This window comes from Gallus gallus, chromosome 5, assembly GCF_016699485.2.
Source record: "Gallus gallus isolate bGalGal1 chromosome 5, bGalGal1.mat.broiler.GRCg7b, whole genome shotgun sequence".
Taxonomy (NCBI): Eukaryota; Metazoa; Chordata; class Aves; order Galliformes; family Phasianidae; genus Gallus; species Gallus gallus.
The window spans coordinates 2941741-2963069 of NC_052536.1; the positions used below are offsets into that span (position 1 = coordinate 2941741).

Sequence of the window (21329 nt, forward strand, 5' to 3'; positions counted from 1 at the left end):
AAAGAGAAAACATTATCCATAATATAGTGGCATATTTCTTACTTCTGTGATCTTTACAGTGATTTGTATGTAAGGAACAGTGGAAGTAAAATTTAAAAAAAAAAAAAAAAAGGTGAAAGGCAGTCTGTGGTGAAGCCTGTCAATGTTTATGCAAAAGTCAGATGAAGTCCAGAACTCAGAAAGCAGTCAAATCTGCAGTCAGAAATGCTTGTGGTCTTTCCTTACGATTTTGCGTTTGTGCTCTAATCTACTATTACTTTTTTTTTCCTCATATGCTTCTTATTAGTCTCCTTATTTATTTACTTCACTCCCAGAGCCAAAAGAAACAAGGGGCACTTAGGATTCAACATACTTGGATATTAGAAGCTTTACAGCATGAATCATTTCTAGATGCTTTGTCATGCAGGGAGGCAAAGAGATCTTTTCAGCAAATAGCAGACACGAAAAGGGGAAAAAGGGACGTGGTAGGAATGTTATCAGATAGGTGCTGCAAAGGGATCTGTTTCCAATTATGTCTTTGTGAAATCAGTTCACAGACAGCCACTCCCATTAGGGTAGACAACTGTCCTAATTCAGTCTTGAAGAAGAATCTACTAAATCAGCCTTTATAGAGTTCCTGTTCCAAGAAATATATAAATGAGTCTGAAGGATTTCAGGCAAATGGGAAAATGAATGAAATAAAAACTGAGAATCTGTTTGCCCTCTACTTAACGCTTGTGCAGTGGGAGAAGAAAAAATATACCATGAGTCCATTCCGTTTGATATCATGTTTTGTGGGAGATGAAAACACAAACTCATTTGTAGTTTATTTACATTTGTAAGAATATATGGAGGAATACTTTAGAGAGAGAGAATATGTTAGACTTAGGAAGGTTTTGAAGCATGAAGGGCCAGGTGAACACTGCTGTCACGAGTGTCAAAGTGTTTAATTTTGGGCTTTTATCTGAAGGAGTTGGAGTTATTCGAGTGTTTCTGAAAGCACTATTTAGTTCTTGTTCTGGAGATCATACTCTATTAAGATAAAAGCCCTGCTGTGCAGTACATAGACTTCAGCATGCAGTGCAAAAGTGGTCTCTCTACAGGAGTTTGAACATACAAGAAAAGGTATGATGACTATCAGCAACTCTGGAACATCTAGCTCCCATGACTTATTAATTTCAGGCAGTTGTACTGAGAGTGAAATAAGTTCCCTAGATTAGTAGGAAAGTAGTTCACCAAATGCATAGGGATGTACAAGGGACTAGACCTTGCCTACTGTATGCTCTCATTTTACAGCATACTCTTTCACTAGGTATATTCAAGCTCTGTCTTTGAGTAAAGCTGTGTGGGCAGCTCTTCAAGGATGGCTAAGGCCCATGTTGGCACCTTACCATGGCTGAGATGAGAAGCTGTGAGCAGGAGCAGTACAGGAAGGAGGGGTGGAAGAAGAGCTGATGGATGGCTTCTGACATGCACAGGTCAGGAGCCTCAGGAGATCACTGAAAGGCAAGGTTGTGCTTCCACTCGTTTCCAGTTTGTACAGTGCTTTACATGGCTAATATTTGCATAACATACCTGGAGAAAACTTTCCAACTAAGTATTTCAAGTATCTCAATGTACATTGCTCCACAAATCATAGAATCATTAAGGCTTGACAAAATCTCAAAGGTCATCTGGTCCAACCCATCCCCACCATGCCCACTAACTATGTTCCTCAGTGCCACATCTCCATGTTTCTTGAAAACCTGCAGGGATAGTGTCTCCACCAGGATACTGTTGTATTTCTTGACTACCTGGGCATACTGGTGGCTCATGTTCAGCTGGGTTTTTTCAGTAGCATCAGTAACATGAGGGTTAGATTTGTAAATCCTGTTTAGACTGTCTTAAGATAAAAGAACAGTAGAGCCATTGTATTGGCACTGCTTCTCATGTGGATTTTCTGCAAAAATATATATATATATCTTTCTGTTTATTTGACTGAGTTCAGAAAAGAGTATTTTTGCTTAGATGAGCAAATGCTCAGGGGTGGTATCATTAATGAAGAATGGAAAAGGTGTATTTGCATTAGTTCAACATAAACAGGATTAAAAGTAGTGTTTGTTTCACAAAATTATATGAATAGACCTGTGTGGTTTCTCTCAAGTGAAGGCTTCATTGAAAATAAAAATGAAGAAGTCAGTGAACTTGTAATCACTGTAGGCTAGGGACTCTTTCTGCTTTCTGCTCAAACTTTGACTATCTGAACTGAAAATCCCAACCATCACTCAGAATAACTTTCTAGTGACTTAAACCAGAAGCTACACTGTTTGTCCTCAAATATTTTTTTTCTTTTTGAAGCGTCCTTTGCATCATTGCTAACAATGTTATGTTTTTCCCATGATGCCCCTGGCAGGGTCTAAACAGCACTGAGACTACCTTACTCATCCCCGATCATCAAGTGGTAAGCAGTAAGCAACATTCATGCTTCCTTGCATGAATTCGTGTGACATCTTCTGTTACCATATGCCAAAAGGTCCCTCACTAAAAAATTTTCCAGTTTCGAGGAAGCCATCCTTCCAAAAAAATTGCTTTCCTAGCATATAAAAATGGATGTGGCTTTTGAGTCTGTTGGCCTCATGACCACATCATGTGATGGCTTAATTGATGAATTCAAGGTAATTGAAAGGGTTCAAATGGTGAAAAATTGTCAAATTGACAAGTTAACTGTTGGTGAAGAAAACTGGAAAGTTTGTGGTTTTTTTGTTATTCTTTTGGGTTAATGGGATATAGGGCATTCTGACTATGGTGTGATTAACTTGGGATCCCTTTTTATCATAACGTGCAGGATTCTGAGTCAGCATGATACTTTAATAAGTTTTAATTACTACATGTTGGTAGCAATTACTAAATATGTTAGAAAACAATCTCCATTATTTTATGGAGGGAAAAAAAAATATAAAAACTTGTTTAACATGAGTGGAGAAGTACATGCTGAAGTGTATTCAAGTTGCTTGCTTACATGGGGCTCTGGTGTCTTCCATTAACATATATGCTCTGTTAGCAAACTTTTTTAGTTTTCTTTGTTCTGTTCCTGCTGAATAGTTTCTTTCTTCCAGAGAAGGGTTTTTTTTCTGCGCATTCGACTTGTAGCGTGAACATCTGAGTGTCTTAAACTTCTCTGAAATGCATGTTTTTAAGCTTCTGTGTATTTGGAATTGAAACGCAAGTGTTGGAAAGATGCAGAAATAGCTCCCAGAAGGATGTGGGGCTTCTCGTTGTTTCTTATGATAGCAAAGTTTATATTTTCTGATGCAACTTCGTACTTTGCATGAAGCATTACTGGAAATGGGGCTGCAGAGGGTTGTAAATGCACTCTCTGGAAGTGGGTAAGTTACCTGGGTTGCTCAAAGGAAGAATATTGAAGTGAACCTTATGCAAAGTGGTCTCTGGTGTAACAGTGGCTGAGTTTAGTGTGCATGAACTGTGGAGGAGTTTGCTTTTTTGCTTCTTCTTGCACTGTGTATCTGCACTTGTTGAGTAAATGCATTTACAGGAGCTTTTTTGCTTTTCAAAATTGCGTTTCATTGGGTGGTTACAGTTGATTTCAGCAGAACTCCAATCAGGACGTCACCTGTAGCTGTCAACATACTTTCTTCCATGAAGAGGAAATTGCGCACGTTGCACTCAAATTTGCAGTCAGAGTGATTGTGTTCATTCTGTTTTTAAGCCACTGGGTTTTTCTTGCTCTTTCACATCTGGATGTTTTGCTTGCATTATGGTTCATTTTTCAACCCCTTATTTTGTTTGGTTTTCTATATTCTGTTGTGGTTTTTTTCCTGCAACAGATTGTTAGTGTATAAGTAGATTAATTGTTTTATAATGTAGTCATTCTGGTTTGTTACTGTGTGTACAATAAAAACTGATTGGTGTAAGACTATCTGAAGTATGCAATAAATAAATAATTGCTTCGTAAACTTGTTGCAAGCAAGTAAATGAAATGTTGCATTTTTTTTCCTTGTAATCTCAGGAAGTTTTATTACCTGATAATGTAGGACTATGGTTATGCAGTTCTTAGATGTGCTGATGGGGATGCTGTTACTGATATAATTTATCATTACTCATAGCTGGAGATTCTTCGTTGTAGTATAACTACTGTAGATAATACTGAGATTCTGCATCTTGGATTAGTGCTCATTACCACTTAATTACTGAAATGACAGCTCTAAACGATCTTTCCACTCTTGTGATATGTAAACTAGAAGGCAATGAAAGACACTGACCCCTGAACCTCCAGTCCCAGTGTTGGACCTTTGTGACATGTGAAACTCTGGAGGGAGGAAGAGCTGTGTTTGGAAGCTGCATTTCTCAGCATGGGCCTCTCAGAAAGCTCAAGTTTTCTGTCTGAATTTTACTCTGAGAAGTATTGCTCTAGGCAGAGCTTTTCTATTTGTCAAGTCCAGACATGGAGATGATGAACACTGAGTAGCAAGGTGTGTTTGGAGAAAACCTTATTACATAATAGAGAGTTGTCCCTAGCAGCATGTAGCAACTTGACTTCGTTGTTATGTGAGTGACCAGAAATAGAAATCCTTCTGAATCATGAGAGAATAAACAGGACTGAATCGTCTGTGCCTGGTATAATGGCACCTGAAGAACAGACATCCTTTTCCGCTACTGTAATGGAGCACTGAAGAAAAGCTGACTGTATTAAGCAAGGTCAGGTGCCTGTTCAGGTGAGTCAGTAAGGCTAAGGAAACATTTACTACAGCCTGTGTCACTCAGCTTCAGCCCAGAGCTGTTTCTCTGAGGCACTTTATTAAGGCTCCCAGTGCTTGCCAGCACTTCCAGCTGCCTGCTCACCCCTGCTCTTAGTGGTGAAGGTCTTGTTTGCTTTGGACATGGCAGAGCATATCTGAACCCCTGCGGGAGGAGGCGGTCAGGCCTGCTCCTGGAGTACTTGGAGAGCGGTTAGCATGTGAGGAAGTTTGAAGGGATCTCAGTTTAGAGCATGACCGCCGACTGGCATTTACACACTTCATCTAAATCTGTTTGGGCAGGAGTCATTGTAATATTTGACAGCTTCACTTTGTGTTGAGCTGAGCTTTGTTTATGTCCACACTGACATTTCAGTCTCCCCCATGAGTCAGGAACTCCTGCTGCAGGGCTGCAGTTCATCTCTTATGGGGTGGCAGTCTGCTTACTGAGATTGCTGGGTGGTTTAGCAAGGTTGTTTGCTCTGACCTCAGGCAGATGTCTAGGCAAGCTAACAATTAATCACAAGATCAACTATGATGATTGGTATAGTTCATATGTGCTTGGTTATCTTGTAGTTAGGTGAAAAGAAAATATAGACAGGATGTTAGTGTATTCAACTCATCTGCCCAGATGCTATGTAGTCACTTGACCTTTAGAGAGATGGTGAGGCTGGGAAAATTTATATATGACTTCAGGACAATGAGTAGTCCTTGTCGATCTGCTTTATTCATCTTCTGGAAGCACTGGCGCATGCTGAGCAGTGTCACATTGCTTCATGGAGTCATGCAGTGACTTAGGTTGGAGATTAGCACTGGAGGTCTCCTCCTCAAGGCCAGGCTAACTTCAGACATGGATCAGACTATGGTTAGAACCACAGAATGGATTGGGTTGGAAAGGACCTTAAAGGTCATGTAGCTCCAGCCCCCAGCCGTGATTGCTTAGTCAGTCAAGCTGTGGATGCGAAGGATGGATATGATGCAGTCAGTTTGGGCAACCTGTTTCACCTGTTTCAGCTCAGCCACTCCCTCAAATCCAACAGGAATTTTCCTTGTTGTAACTTGTGGCTTTCACCATGTGCCTCTGAGAGGAGGCTGGCTCCATGTCCTCTGTAATTCCTCACTGGTTATCATTTAGTTATTCAAAAGTTTCTGCTTGCAGTCTGTCTGTATTGTGCTGGGAAGTTTTAATTCGATTACTTGTTACAGGAGAAGCCCATCAAAGGCCATCTGCTATGATGAGAGGTATAACTTAATAACCGTGGCTTGTCCATGAATTAGTTATTTTGAATGCGGTTCTGAGAAGACCTCTAAAGAAGTAAAATGTAATCCATAGTGTTGTATGATTCACAAATACAACCAATGCAAGTGATCACCATTTTAGGCATTTTAGCCCCATAAGGTGCAGAACAGCATGAATATGCAAGATCAATCTTGTTCTTCCTGTGAAATTCAAATGTAGCACACTGGGAATGAATAATTTATGGGTTTTGTGAGTACACCTGTCATTATCCATGATGAATAAATTTATGCACAGGAGAGAGCCGAGAAGTGTTCTTTGCAAAGCAGATCCAGAAGTGACTACTGCATCTTCTTAAATTGCTGCTGAGACCATTGGTCACTGAGCAGGATTCCAACACATCATGGAGAATAAGCAAACTTGGATGGTACTGAAGATAAAACAGTACTTCAGTTGTGTGGAGTGATCTAGTTGTAACTGTGCTACATAAAGAATTTTGGACACTCATTTGGCAAGCGCTTTTTTGAAGTTGTCATTATATTTGTGTATATGGCTTTTGTTGGTTCACAAGGACAAACTCTGTGCGAGCGTCTCTGCCTTTTTAATTCCTGAAGTTCTTTCATTAATTCCTGAGATTAGATATTGCTAGAGTGCAGCTTAGGTTTCAGTTAACTGTAACATTGAATAATTACAGTACTGTTAATACTGTGTGGATTTCAGTGTGGTTTTGTGCGCTAATCAGGCTAACACTTAACAGCTGCAAATTACGCAGCTGTTTTTTTAACAGTAAGAGATGAACAAAAGAGAATATAATTCCTTTCCTCTTATTGGATTCCATGATTATTGATTCAGGCATCTGAATCTTGCCTGATTGTGTGCTACATTTGGAAGCACCAGTGTAGGTGGTGAAGGGGCATAAAGATGTACAACATGATGGAAACACGGGGATTGCATTTATTTTTCAAACTTGAGCATATTTGAACATAAACATGTTTCCTGGAATACATGGGTATTATGCTTGTAGCCTTTTCAGTTCTGGGATGACATGACTTCTGTTTTCTTTTTATGTTTCAGCAGATCCGACATAAGACTGGCGTAATAGTACCATGCATGCTCCATTCATTATCTAGTGCCTGTTTCTGTTTTCATGTTGTCATGTTTGAATTACATTCAAAGAAGCCTTCCTTACTGTTCTTCTAAACTACACTGAAGTATCCAAATAGTGGTAATTAGTGTTCTCAGAAGTGTTTAAAAACCTAAGTTTATTATCATAATGCCAGGACACTTTTCCCTTTAATAAAAAGCACAGTCATGCTGTTTGTGGATGGTCATGCTTTTGCTGATACTTGGAGGCGTTTTCTGGCTTTGTTAAGCACTGCTCACTGACACCAAGCATGGGGTGCTGCTGGAAGCATCTCCCTTTGGGACTTAGAAAGGGATGGCATGCTAACTACTTGTTGGTTATTCCAGCAGAGTGGAAGGAGATATAATCTGTTCCTGAAGCGACGACTCAGGGTAAAACAGTGATGAATGATATTGCAAGTGCCTTGGATGGCTGCAGTAATAACGTGCTTCACTGTGTGGTGTCTTCTGTTAACTGGGAGTGAGGTTCACCATTTCAAATATTTTGTGCTTTTCCAGAGCCTTTTTTCACATGCATCTCTATGGTTTAAGGAGAGAGATGTATCTCTGAGTTACTCTTTTTTGTTCCTGCTCTACTAAAATGAAAACCCACTTGGGTTCTACATAACTGCATGCCAATTTGTTGATTGTGTCATTAAATAAAAATAAACAACCAAAACAAACCAACTGCTTTAGCATGGAGTTAAATTTAACCCTGAGTTTATCTGCTATAGAGAACTCTTTGCCAAGTGAACCTGGAGCCCTTTAGGCAATTTGGTAGACCTGAATGTTGATGCAATAGTAAATAATATTACCTAATGTTAACGTTCATAACGGAAGGAGGTAATTATCTTTCTTTGCTGAACATTAGTTGTTCTAGCCTATTAATGGATAAGATCAACATTACTGATAGAAAATTCATATATACTGATAAATGAAAACATGAGTCTCAATAGTACAATCAGAGTATCAATTTCCCTGTTGTATTAATGTGGTTTTATTCTTTTTTCTTTTTTCTTTCTTTTTAAATTTTTTTTCTTCAGGGAAGTCAATATACAGTTTTGAAATATAACCACTTTGTCATTTGTATACCAGTTTTTATATGATCGTTCCTTGGACATACTTCTCTGTGGTGGCTTGCCTTAGTGACTCTTCGTTGCATAGAAAAAGATGTATGGGTTTCACTTCTTGCTGCTTGCTTCAAGTTGATGAGCTGTGTTCTCCAATGCTTTGGTGCAGAGTGGTGTTCCTGCTAACTGCAGAAAAACTCGTACTGCTGAATAACGCTTGTCTTGATAATTTGTGACACATTCTGAAAAGCGCAAGAGGAAATGATAACATTGTTCACAGGCATTACTATGCTAGCATGTAGTGTATTTACTCTTTGTATACCAGTTATTTACACATGACGTTTGTGGTTATAGTCAGTTAATGTGAAAATGATTGCAACTGAATATAGGCCTTGTTAAAACTTGCCTTCAGCTGTGAAGAAACTGAAAAACTGAGGCAACTTTAACGAAACTGCTATGCCTTCTGTTATTTTCAAGCAACAGCAATACTTGATTCTTAATCATGTGCCTGTATCTTCCATAGATTGACAAAAGACATGAAAGCAAAGATTCAATATTCTTCAGGGATGGTGTGAGGAGGATTGATTTTGTTCTCTCCTACGTGGATGATCTTAATAAGGAATGGGAAAAGAAGTTGGTAAGTTTGCTTTTTTGAGGTGTCATCTATTATCTATTGTAACCTAAATATCAATTGCTAAGCCTTTCAAATCACTGCACTCAGCTGGAACTGAACTTTGTAAAAAGATCTCTTAAATGTGTAAAACGCCATTCCGTGTACAGAAATTTGTGTAATGTACTGTTGTGTATTAGGAATCAATTTTATTGGATTTGGGGGGACTTCATTTACTGAATTGATCACTTAGTTGCTCGGGTTGTTCGATATATTATACAGTCAATTTAACAATTTAATGCCAAATGATTTTGCTTTCTTTTAATAATCTTAGAAACAGGTGAGGTCTTAGTGGGCCTGTATCTGTATAGTGTTAATGAAGGAATTTGCTTCTAAATTAGTTATTATCCAAGTTACTTGTATCAGTAACGTATATCCTTCTGTATAAATGGGCAGTGTTTTGATTTTTCATCCTTATCTTCATTTAGCAGAAAGAGAGCTAGATTAAAATCCATGCAAGAATCCACACAGTTCTCCTTTTAAGACTTCTTTAGGACTCTTTGTTACTGAACAAGTACAGCACCTCCTCTCTGAGCTTTTGCTTGGATTTGATTTGCTCTACATACCTGATCTCACTGTTGTAGTAAAATACTTAATATGACTTTGGTAAGGAACCTCTTATGGAACAAAGTACACTATAGTTGGAACAAGCAAGCATGGACTGCCTCTAAAATGTCAATTGGTGATCATCCTTGGGCTTCCCAGCAAGATCTAGTTGCCTGAATGGCAACATTTCCTGTGGCATCGTAGGTTCTTACAAAGGCATGCTTTATCAAACCCACCTTACTTCTTTGTCAGGCCATAATCCTAGCTAGATTCCTTTTTCTACCATAAAGTAAAATGCATGTTAAAAAGAATGAAGAGAAGACCAGTCAGTGTAGAGAGGGGCGATATATATTGATGCAAAATAAGTGAAAGCAACTCTTAAAATAAACCTTTCCCATTAGTCATATTCAAATAGTAAGAGGGAAGAAGTGGGGACTATTTTAGGTAATACCTAAAGCTAGAAGGAAAATGAGCCAGTTGCTCAGTCTAATTACTCATCCTTGTTGTTGCAGCATTTTCCTTCTTATTGCTTGTTAGCGGGTGGCAGGGATCTTAGCCAGTGTGTCATTATTTACTGAAAGATTCACATTGAAAGGAAAAAAAAAAACACATGAAAACTAGCGGCTAATGTTATAGTTCCTCTTTGAGGTAAAGATGCATTTGATAGGAAGAAGCCTTTGTCTTGTGAAATTGCAGAACATACCTACATCAAGTTTTGTGGGATTTAATTCTGTATGTCTCTTACCACAAGAGTTGGCAACTCCTTGAAGGAAGGCCTGTGATTTGTGTCTGTGCAGGTCAGCTCTGCAGGTTTCAGTGGTACGGCACATCACCTTTCACATGGTCCTTGGGAATCTTTGGAGAAAACAAAATGTACCCTATGTTTATGTCCAGCAAAGACCTTTATACAGTGAACATGCCATTAAATGAATGCAGGTTTTTGTGTTCAGGAGTACTGTGCTGTCATTGTTTAAATATTGATGTAGCACAGGTTGTGGAATCTGATTGAGATCCTGTGCTGGCAGTGGCACACTTTCTGTTACTACAGCACAGTGATGCATCAAAATGCAACACCTAAAAACGCAAGTGTTCATCAGAAGAGAAAAACAGTTCTGACAAAGGGTTCTATTTCCTTATTCTTGCCTTATTCTGCATTTCTAAGAGGGCACTGAATAACTCCTTTGTGTGTTTCAACATGGCCCTGATACAAATGCAAGAGGCTGGCTGTTTATCTTCCCCCTTAGCTTCCTGCAGAACAAGCACCATCACTTCTCTGGCGTTTCCAGAAACTGTCCCGCTTGAAGTCTATTTTGAATTTGCCTTTCATAGTCTACATTAATAAATCTTAACCGCAAGATCACTGTAGACCAAAATTATGATGATATTTTGGTGAGATAGTAGCTTTCTTTTTCCTTTAACCCTCTAGCAGAGAGTCAGAGAGCATTTTATCGATACATAAAATGTATGAGAATATGGAAAAAATAAATAACATTCCAAAAACATATCTAACAAATGCTTCACGTAGGACCAGGGCATGATGGTTATTTGTAAGGTTGGTGCTTCCTGCCTGACAGAAAGAGAAAAGTGAAAAGAGTGAGGAAGGCAAGGGTTTGATTAAGGAATATGTTGGAAAACTTAATGGCTTTATTCCTCTGTCACCAAGGAACAGATTTGTAATAGATTTTTCTATGCATCCTGGGTAACTAATAATACAGTGTTGCGTCTGCATTGGGTGTTTTAGTGCTGTTGGACTTTGGCTCTTGTCTTGTTAATCTTATCAGGGCAGTTTGTTGGGCTCAGACACTTAGGAGGTGAGCTTACCCTGCCCAAGCCCATGGGCTTACCCTGCCCAAGCCCATGGGCTTACCCTGCCCAAGCCCATGGGCTTACCCTGCCCAAGCCCATGGGCTTACCCTGCCCAAGCCCATGGGCCTGCCCATACCCTATATGGACCACAGTTGTCTCAGAAAACGGGATTTCTGTATTTTACTGGTGCTCCTGAGAGGTTTAAGACCTGTGCTTAAAGCAAATATGAGGAAGGGGATTGGCCCACTGTCACTCCACAGAGGTATTTGTGTCCCTCTGAAATAGCAGGGCAGGGTCTGAAGTGGAAGCCCAAATGTGTGCCCCAAAAGTGTAGCTTTTTATGGCTAAGGTAGTGAACATAAGATTGTTATATGTATATATTAAAACACAAAAGAAAATGGCACTGGGACAAGGGTACTTTTTGTCCTGTTTAAGTCCTTGCTAACAATAAGAGGAAATAGAGTGTTTGGCTAGAAAGGAGGGGAATGTTTTTTTGTTGTTTTGTTTTTTGTTTTTCCAGCAGATTGATTTCCTTTGAAAGATGGTTGTTTCAGGTAGCTGGGAAGTTCATTCACAAGTGTTTCAGGGAAGGTGGCACATAAGAGAGCAAGGTCGTAAGATTTCTATTAGGGCATTTCAATTTATCCTGCTATGCCTACAGTAAGAGAAGTAAAGTCAGACAGGGCTGAGTCCTTTGGCAGTGCCAGTGATTAAGCTGCACTGATTAAGGAGGAGCTGGGTGAGTTGGGTGCATCTCTTTTGGCAGAGACGCTGAGCTGGCTTGCTTGGATTTCCTCTAGGGTCTGCCAAGGAAAGACCACAGGCAGTGTGCTTTGTTAGGGGGAAATGGCATCCAGAACAGCATGTCTCTTTGGATATGAAGCTCACCCTATTTGCTAGGTTATCTAAGTGTCTAATCTAATCACTAAATATATTTGGCAAAATGAGATGTTAGAGATAAAGTAGAGCCTTGCTAGTAACATAGTAAATGTATCGATGCATTTTAGCATAGATCTGTGAGCTGTTCTTCAGTCTGCATTTACTGATCCAAGTACTTTATGCAAACTCTAATGTAAATAGGGCAGCATGCTCCTCCCAGAAACAGTAACAGGGAATTGGCTGGAAACTGGGCTGGCTTTTTTTTCCTTCATCATGTGTGTGTTTAAAAAACTTCATGTAAGACTGTGGTAGAGAACACATGACATCATTGCAAGTTTTAGCAAGAAATCAACTGGTTGTCCAGCTGGTGCTTTTCTAATGAGGCCAGGGCTCAATTTTAGTATAGCTTGCAGTTATTCTGGCACTTCTTCAGCAAATTTTATGCAATTAAAGGGAAATTAATTCAGTCTCTCAATATAAGCAAAAACTGCGGAGAAGGAGGGGAAGAAAATGTTCTTGCCTGAAGACACTGCCTACAATTACTGGCAGAAGTACAGGACTCAAGCAGGATACCTCCACGCCTGTCGCATACTGCCACAGGCACGGTTACTTATCTCTGCCTGAAGTCCATGCTGTCTTGACACAGGCAAAGCACATTTGGGCTCCCACATGATGATTCTGTAGTCTTATCTAGCTGTCCTGCTAAGCTGTTTATGAAACACGTTGAATTGTCTGCAGACGGTACCTGAACATTTGCATCAGGCAGTGTTATTAAACTGGAGGCACTGTAAACATTAACAGATAATGTTAACCCTAACCTGAACGCTTCCAAATTTTTTCTTATTATCTATTTTTTTCATTCTACTAGAAATATTGCTGGATTTTAGTGATAACGTTTGCACCAACTCAGAAATGTTCAAGACTTGGCTTGCTTGTCCACTTAACAGGACAGCACAGTGTACAAGCCTGTTCCTAACCAGTGGGTTAGGAGCCATTGTGAGTCAGCCAGCAAATAAAACGTGTTTATTTCTCTTCAGGAAAGAAGAAAAGAATTTGAGAGCAATTTGCAGAAGGCTGGTTTGGAACTAGAAACAGAAGACAAGAAGGTAGGAAAAGGAGAAAAAGCAACTTGAGAAAAGCTAGTACTAATCAAAGAGACCTGCAGATAAGTACTTAGCATACAGCACTTTGTTACCTTGTGAGAAAAATTACAAAAAGCTCTAGCAGATTTCAGTGGAGCGTGACTTAGTTAAGTCTAGCTATGTTTGTCTAGTGGAATTATTTTTCCAGGCACATTCCTAAGGATTGTGCAAAGAAAGCCATTGTGTTTCAGGAGGAAGTGATTGTTTTTGAATTCATAACAAAAAGAAATCACTTCCAGACTAGCTTAAACCTGTGTGTAGGGGAAGTATGCTTACAGCTAGATGTAATCTCACCAGTTAGCAACATATCTGGGAGACAGCAAGTAGATTAACATCTGCTCACTGGGTATGGCAGTTCAATGAGGACAGACCCTGGTGTAGCAACTTCAGGACATTCTATCAGTGTTACTGTTTGGGTTTTAAGTGGAGAGCAGAAGATGCTGATTCTGCAGCAGCATCTTGGATTTTTCTTTCTGCCAGAAACTGAGTAAGGCAAAATAACCTGTGGTGGAATCCAGGCTCTACAGCCTGAGATGGAGATTCATGGAGCAATATGTTATATTATCTGATGGCTGCTTTCTTCTATGTGCATATATATGTGACATGCTACAAGGACATACATACGGTGACACCTCATGATAAGATTATTCCTTATCATAGCTGCAGGGCTGTAATGGATGTTGCAGCTCTTGATAGTGTTGATCTGCTTTGCTGTATAAGAACTGCTCCTCCAGGAAACAAAACACCCTGAGAACCTGCAGGAGTGCTGGGCTGCCAAGTGGCAGCGCTGCACAGTTAACCATCACATTTCCAATGCCTTCAGCATGCAGTGAGTGTGCTCGGGCCTTGCAGTGCAAGGTGAATGTAATCTGAAAAGCATTGAACAGTGTAAAGGTTATCTGCATTAACAGTCAGCCATTCACATAACCTATTCAACGTTTAAAACTTAGTCTGAAAAAATGAGAAGCTTTCAAAACTGTAATAAGAAATAAGCAGCTATACTAATAAATCTTGCAGTAAAACACAGTAATTCTGATGTCAGCTTTAACTTCTGTGGGGCAGGAATCTGAAGATGGCAAAATTTATTTTGTGAAGATCCATGCCCCATGGGAGGTTCTGATCACATATGCAGAAGTGCTGAACATTAAAGTTCCCATCAGGGAAAATGACATTCCCTCAATGGTGGAGAACCCCCTGGACTGCATGCTTACGCCATTCAGGCTGCCTGAGAAGGTGATGCACCCGGAGCCGGATTATTTCACAGCACCGTTCAGCAAAGATAAGCAGGAGCTGTACCTCATTAATGATGAAAGCACTTTCTTCTCGCCATCCATGCGAAACAGAATAGTACGTATGCGACTTCTGTCCACTTTAATTTACATGTTAATTTACACTGACTGTAGGAATATATGTTCAAGAAAGGAGAATGTAAGCTGTTGTGCCTGTGGGTAAATACAAGGAAGCCTGGATGTCTGCACAGCTTTCTTGGAATGCTGAATTAGTGTATTTAAGAGTAGGTCTTCTGTACTTCTCCAGGACAGGTCATGCAGGGAAGGGCCTTCTGAAGAACTACTTTTTCCTTCACATGTTATTCTTGCAGATTACACACGGTTCACAGCCATTAGAGTTCTGTTAAGTGGCCTTAAAGCAGGAAAGGACTGAAATTCATGTGTTTGAATCTCAGGTTAATTATATACTTACACGTTGTCCGTATGGAACAGAAGAAGGGAAGAAGAAGTTTGGGATTAAAAGACTGCTGAATAATGGCACCTATTCAGCTGCTTACCCTCTTCATGATGTAAGTATTTTAGCATTCCGCTCTCTTGAGTATTTATCGATGTTTCTATCTTTCACCTACTGTGATATTGCTGTTTACAGAAGAAATGAAAATGTGCACAAACCCTTTTGATTTGTCCTAGTAATTGATTCTGTTTCGCTGTACACAAGAAATATCTGCCAGTTGTACTGCTGGGCTTTTATGTTCTGAGAGGTTTCTTCCCACTGATGAGTTTCTAGGGTCTACTTTAAAAAGTCAGTCCCATAATTTCTAGGAAATTTATTCCATAGTATATCCCTATGATGTTTATGATACAGATTATGTGGTAATATGTTAGAAAGATAAATGTAAGTTTATAGGGAGAGAGTGTAGCTAATGAGACTCTAGGCTGTATTGCTGCCAGAAAGTACCTCCTACTGTTGGGAGCACCAAAAAAAAAGTAAGGTGTAGTGCTGTGAATATCTTTTCTATACATGATGAACATTACTAGACTAAATTAGTGTCAGAATTTAATTTTGTGCGTCTTTTCATTCAACTTCAAAAAAACACAGCACTGAGTATATGCTAATACAATGACAAGGGGCATGGGACAGCTCTGATTTACATTCTCTGGCAGTACAGCTCTCAGTGAAATGCTTTCAGCTGTGAAATTTATGAGAGACTGCTTCTGAGCTACAGACGAAAGGATTTAAATTTCTATTATTTTTCATGAATTGGGAGTGAAATGGTGTTTTTCTGTTTCTGGGAACTTCTGCAGCTGCATGTGCTGCACAAGTGTAAAGGGACAAACCATTTACTGCAAGAACCTACTGGAGCAAATGAGTATCATAGTACACGTGCTGTACTAGTGCATTTTTGGTGTAACATAGCGTGAAGTTGCTCCATACAATACAGGTTGTTTTAATGTCTAAGATGTTTACTGAAAATGCAAATTATCTTAGAACATGTGTATATGAAGAAGTTTCTACTTAAAGTGCTGAAGGAGAGCATGGTTGAGTGAATTGAAAGTTAATTTAATTGCTTGTTAAGACATGTATGTCATTATTAATGCTCACTTCTTTCAATTTAGTGTTTGAATATGTCTATGAGCTGTTTTGCCTTTCCTCTGATTTGCTCACAGTGCCAGTACTGGAAAAAGGCAAGTGATCCAAACTGTGACAATGAGAGATACACGCTGTACATGGAGTGGGCCCGTTTCTTGCGCTTCTACAAAGAGCAGCCTTTGGATCTCATCAGGTAAAATATTGTCTCCTTTGTATTACAGTAAAAGCCAATTGAATATAATAAGCTTACAGATTTGTATTTTTTCTTGCTGGGAAATTTTTATTGGATGAAGACCTAGTGAGAATCAGACACATAAGAGGGCACTGAGTCCTTGGAGGACGTAGTTTGCATTTTAACTAGCAACTGGGAAAATGCTGTTTGTAAATAAAGCCTTATCCGGTCTAGCCAGCACTCCTGGGATTGATAGATGTGAACAAATATAAAGAATATCATTCATTTTATAATCAATATCTGCCACAATTTTTAAAGAATTGCTTGAAATTTGCAAATTTCAACCTAGAATGTCAATGAAATCATTTTCTGAAGCTTGAGTCATAACTCAGTGTTAGACCTGAAGTTATGCTAACCTTACCCAAGATTTCTTTGATTCAGCTCATATTGGCTTAATTAAAACCGCATTACTGAATTCATGGCTTGCAGCTGCCCTTCTGCTACACAACCAGTTCTATTTCTGTGATAAACTACCTTTACATTCTAACTGTGTGGTCAAAACAGTTGTGCCCGTTTGTATGACTCCATGGAGAATAAAAAACTGCATCTTCATTTACATTATCCTCTGGGGAGAGAATGATTGATGCTGGAGCTCTTGGTGGAGGATGTGGGAGTGGGGAAAGGGGGTCAAAAGAGGCCATGTATTTTATTCATTCAAATTGTTTCATTGATTTCGTTTTTTTGTTTGTTTGGGGTTTTTTTTGTACACAGGAAGTACTATGGTGAAAAGATTGGAATCTATTTTGCCTGGCTAGGATTTTACACTGAGATGTTATTCCTTGCTGCAGTTGTTGGCGTAATCTGTTTTCTTTATGGCTTGTTTACAATGGATGAAAATATGAGCAGGTGAGTGTAATGTTAAAAATCTCCTGAGCTTGCAATGGTAAAAGCTAAGTAAAGCAAAAACATTGTTCATGTGGAAAGATAACATGTAGACAGGTAACGAACTTTTAAACTCAACAGACACTTTTGTTTTTCACCTACCTACATTGATATAAATGATGCTGAATAGTCAGAGGAAAACTTGTAACTATTAGAATCATAGATTGGCCTGGGTTGAAATGATCATCTAGTTTCAACCCCCACTGCTATGTTCAGGGTCGCCATCCACTAAACCAGGCTGCCCAGAGCCACATCCAGCCTGTGGCCTTGAATGCATTCAGGGATGCATCCACAACCTCCTTGGGCAACCTGTTCCAGTGCATCACCACCCTCTGTGTGAAAAGATGCCTTTGAGATGCTCAGCTGCACTGAGATCAGACAGCAGCTCCTGCAGTCCAGCAGAAAGCACACAAAAATCTAAGCAAAAGCAAGCCTTTCTGCCTTTGCCAAGGGCTGGAAATGTGAAACTCAACTTGTTGGCGAAAAGCAGAGTTTTATTGCCATTTGGCAACAGCTTCTAATATCAGAGTACCTACAATATATAAGGTCTAAAGAATACCACTGACATGTCTCAAAATTGTTTCAAGTGTATATCATTGCATTACGCTTTTATATTTTAGTCTGTCTCATGGAGTATCTATTGACCTTTTTATGTAGGTCATCATTTTTGCTGACTACTAGAAGCATGAGTGCAGTACAGGTCAGCAGTGTTCTGCCATCAGAGATGACTTGATTATGTCAGTCTTTAATAAAATGTTGAGTTTAAATTGCGAAAGGTTGCAAATTAGAACTCAGGAGCTAGCTTTTTGTCTACATTTATCTCTACACAGAATACAATTGCTGTCATCTGTACTATTCTATTCTGTCACTGTGAGACTTGCACTAGTTACGTTCAGAATTCACTGGGGAATAGTGCCATATATGTTTAGTTTTCTCTGGACAGGAGAGGTATACACAGCATTATAAAATTCACTCACTCACTTGTTAAATGTAAGTAGCAAATCATACTGTAGATGGCAAATTGAATTAACACCTCTTCTTTTGGAAAAGGTGTTGTGGGCATCTTACTAACCTGATGTGAAATAACATGGTTTGTATCTCACATAAGAGCAGTGCTGTACAGCTCCTTTTAGACTTCTGTTTCATTACTGGAAAAAAACAGAAGGCCCAAGCCAGGGGAATAGCTAGTTAGCCTCCTTGTAGCAACTTCTTTTTCTTGGCTTGCCCTTGGCTTCTCTGTTAAGCTGCAGGTGTTGAGCTTTGAACAAAAGAAGCTTCAATGTCTTTGTTTTTGAGGAAATATATTTCATGTAGCTGCTCTTAAGATGCTATAAAATCATATACTGTACAACATTTCTGTTCTCAGCAAAGAGATCTGTGATCCTGCAATTGGAGGAGAGATCATCATGTGTCCTCTTTGTGACCGAGAGTGTGAGTACTGGAGACTAAACACCACCTGTGAGTCCTCAGAGGTCTGTACCTGCTTCTTCAGCCCCTTCTCATGTTTGTTCATGCTGAAAACGGGTTTGTTACTGAACGTTTCCTCTGTATTCTGTTGCAGTATTCCCATTTGTTTGACAACGTGGCAACTCTTTTTTTTGCCATTTTCATGGGCATTTGGGGTGAGTACATCTGCTAATAAGTTTTAGGTCAAGCAGTAGAGAAATCTTGGCAAAACTGTTGAGAGAGGTGTGAAGAAAGAGGGTGGATGGCTTCAATATCCTGCCTCCAGTGCAGAAGTGATTATTAGCAGTAATGTTAGGATGAAAATCACTTGGATTCTGTTCCAGTGAAGTTTATAGATTACAGTGGGTTTTGATGATTTGGAAATAGATGCATTTTCTGAGACTGCCTGTAACCGTGGGCTCAAAATAACTGAAACTGGCTCAGACTTTAAGATTAAATCATTTTTGTATATAAGGTCTTTTCCTGAAGTTGATACATCTTTATAGATGCAGGATACCAAGGTTGTTATTTCTCATTTGCTAAATACCATGTCTTCTGGGTGGAACACTATGTGAGATGTAACCAAATTGAAGACTTAGTTATAAATCTTCCACTAACAGACACAGATCTGTGTGCTAATGTATTCATTATCGAAGGATCTAGCAAGTCATCTTGTCAGAGTTTTATCAAAAAAATTATTTTGAATAAGATGATTTTGTATCACTGTTTTCCTAAACTTGCTGTGGTTGTAAGCTCTAGCCTTTGAGTGACGTAGATTACTCATTCGAGAAATACCAGGAAAAGACTTTAGAACTGCGAAAGATAAGGTTTTCTGTGGCTGTATAAGCTTTGGAGTCTCTCCACCTCAAGTAAGAGCAATCAGATGACCAAAGGTTTACATTTTAAATTAGTTTACAGGAAGCTTTTAAAACATTGTATTATCATATAACTTTTATAGCTGTTTATGTATGAAATGAGTTCCTTCTGATATCTATCTATCTATATAATGTTATTAAACAACAAACTTAAAGCTAAGCTCCCTTTTGACCATACAAAGCATTGAATGTCCCCTGTCTCTAGAATGACCATCATATTAAATAACCATCCAAAAGCAATGAAAAAATCCTTGAATGTAATATTTGAAAAAAGCTCTGCTTACTTGTAACAGTTGTCCACGTGTTACAGTTATACACAAGCAATTAATTGAATTATCACAGTGTTCTTTTTGCTAATTCTGTATTATTATTTGTCTGTGAGAAGTAATGACAGCTGTAATTGAGCATGGTTGTTATAACCATGCCAATAGCCATTTCCTGTCTTGGCATTTCCTATTTCATCCTCTTCTGGAGTTAAATTAACTAATAAATGTACTTAATCTGTGTTTAAGTCTTAGCTTTGAAATTCAAAAGGTACGCAATAAAAATAGATGAGTCATACTGTGAGAGAAAATAATAGCCTGAAGAATAGGAGCCAGTACAGAAACAAGCTTAGTTGGTTCAGAAGGTTGTTCACTGCTCTGTTTTAACTATACTTAACACATCCAACAGTTACACTTTTTTTGGAGTTCTGGAAGAGGCGGCAAGCAAGATTGAAATATGAGTGGGATTTGGTTGATTTTGAAGAGGAACAGCAACAACTCCAGCTGAGGCCAGAGTATGAGGCCAAATGTACCCAAAAGAAGAAGAATCCCGTAACTCAGGTAACATACAGACTGGGAGGACACAAACGCACATTCAGTTGTGTGCTGCAAGATAGTTTGATAGTGGGTGAGTTCTGTGTCTAATCACTAGGTGGAGATCAATGCAACATGTATGGATTGGGTTGGAAGAAATTATTTCTCTGCTGAAAGCAGCTGACAGCAGCGTAGCTCTGTTAGCATGCTGCAGCTAATAACCCTGCCTTCCAGGGGGCTGTTAACCCCAGGGCAGCACCGTCAGGGTGTGGCTGCACTGTTCCCATGACTGGAATGAACAGGAACAAAGGCAACAGAGTCTTCAGAAAAAAAAACAGAACTTAGCCAGAGCTTGGGAAGCATCATTGTTACATCAACAGTAGACTTGTTTTTCAGGTCTTTCTCCATTGTTATTAGGAAATAAGCATGCTAAATTCATTTCTTGTGAGTTTTTCTGTCTCTCCTTCCCCCCTCTACGCATTCAGCATTAACATTCTTGCTGTCATACCAACAACTTGCATGCTGCAGTTATAAAGAGATCTTTGAACAGAAGTGCTATGATTTTGAGCGTAGCCCTGTCAAGGTATTGCTTTCTGCATGCTCAGGAAAAGAGTTTCAAGCAAATGATAATTTTTGCCAAGCTAGTTCAGCTAACTGGAAACAGGTGCCTATGTGCTGTGTATTACATGCTAGTTTGCCTCCCTGTGTACACTTCAGTTCAAAACCTCCACTTTCTTTCATAGCTGTGCAGTAGCAAAAGCCAGCAGAACAACTGTGGTTCTGCTGCCATGGAAGGAGAGGGGAGATTAGAAGTAGTTCATGGCCCTGGTGTGCTCTGAGGGCCTGTGCTGCAGCAAAGCGTGGTCATGTGAGGATAGGGAAGTAACGACCTGGCTTGTGGGCAGCACTTACCTACAGTGGGGACTAAAACCTGTGGTCTGGTGAAATGAAGCACCCTCAGCAGTCAAATATGGCACGGGTTAATGTAACAGTCTAAGGGAAAAGGCTGTTCTCTCTCCATTCATGCAGCTCTCCTAAGTCAGGCAACCTATTTGGAATTCATTTAGGAGGTAGAAATTGGACCTTGATATGT

At 39.4% G+C, this 21329-nt stretch overlaps 1 protein-coding gene across 18 annotated transcripts in view; it reads left to right on the forward strand.

The window, feature by feature from the left end:
• The window catches only part of ANO5 (anoctamin 5), a 50269-nt gene that overhangs the window by 15343 nt on the left and 13597 nt on the right, over positions 1 to 21329 (forward strand). For 6 of the 18 annotated variants that reach the window (XM_046941569.1, XM_046941567.1, XM_046941568.1 and 3 more), the window contains 11 exons: positions 2372 to 2419; positions 3557 to 7464; positions 8665 to 8778; positions 13080 to 13148; positions 14247 to 14531; positions 14869 to 14982; positions 16082 to 16197; positions 16948 to 17082; positions 18485 to 18590; positions 18680 to 18740; positions 20112 to 20263. In XM_046941569.1, the coding sequence (XP_046797525.1) occupies positions 7393 to 7464; positions 8665 to 8778; positions 13080 to 13148; positions 14247 to 14531; positions 14869 to 14982; positions 16082 to 16197; positions 16948 to 17082; positions 18485 to 18590; positions 18680 to 18740; positions 20112 to 20263 (1224 nt within the window). In that variant the 5' untranslated portion in view covers positions 2372 to 2419; positions 3557 to 7392. Of the gene's footprint in view, positions 1 to 2371; positions 2420 to 2481; positions 2678 to 3556; positions 7465 to 8664; positions 8779 to 13079; positions 13149 to 14246; positions 14532 to 14868; positions 14983 to 16081; positions 16198 to 16947; positions 17083 to 18484; positions 18591 to 18679; positions 18741 to 20111; positions 20264 to 21329 lie in introns of those variants that run through there. The other 12 variants (XM_040700777.2, XM_040700778.2, XM_015286188.4 and 9 more) reach the window with 5 other exon arrangements.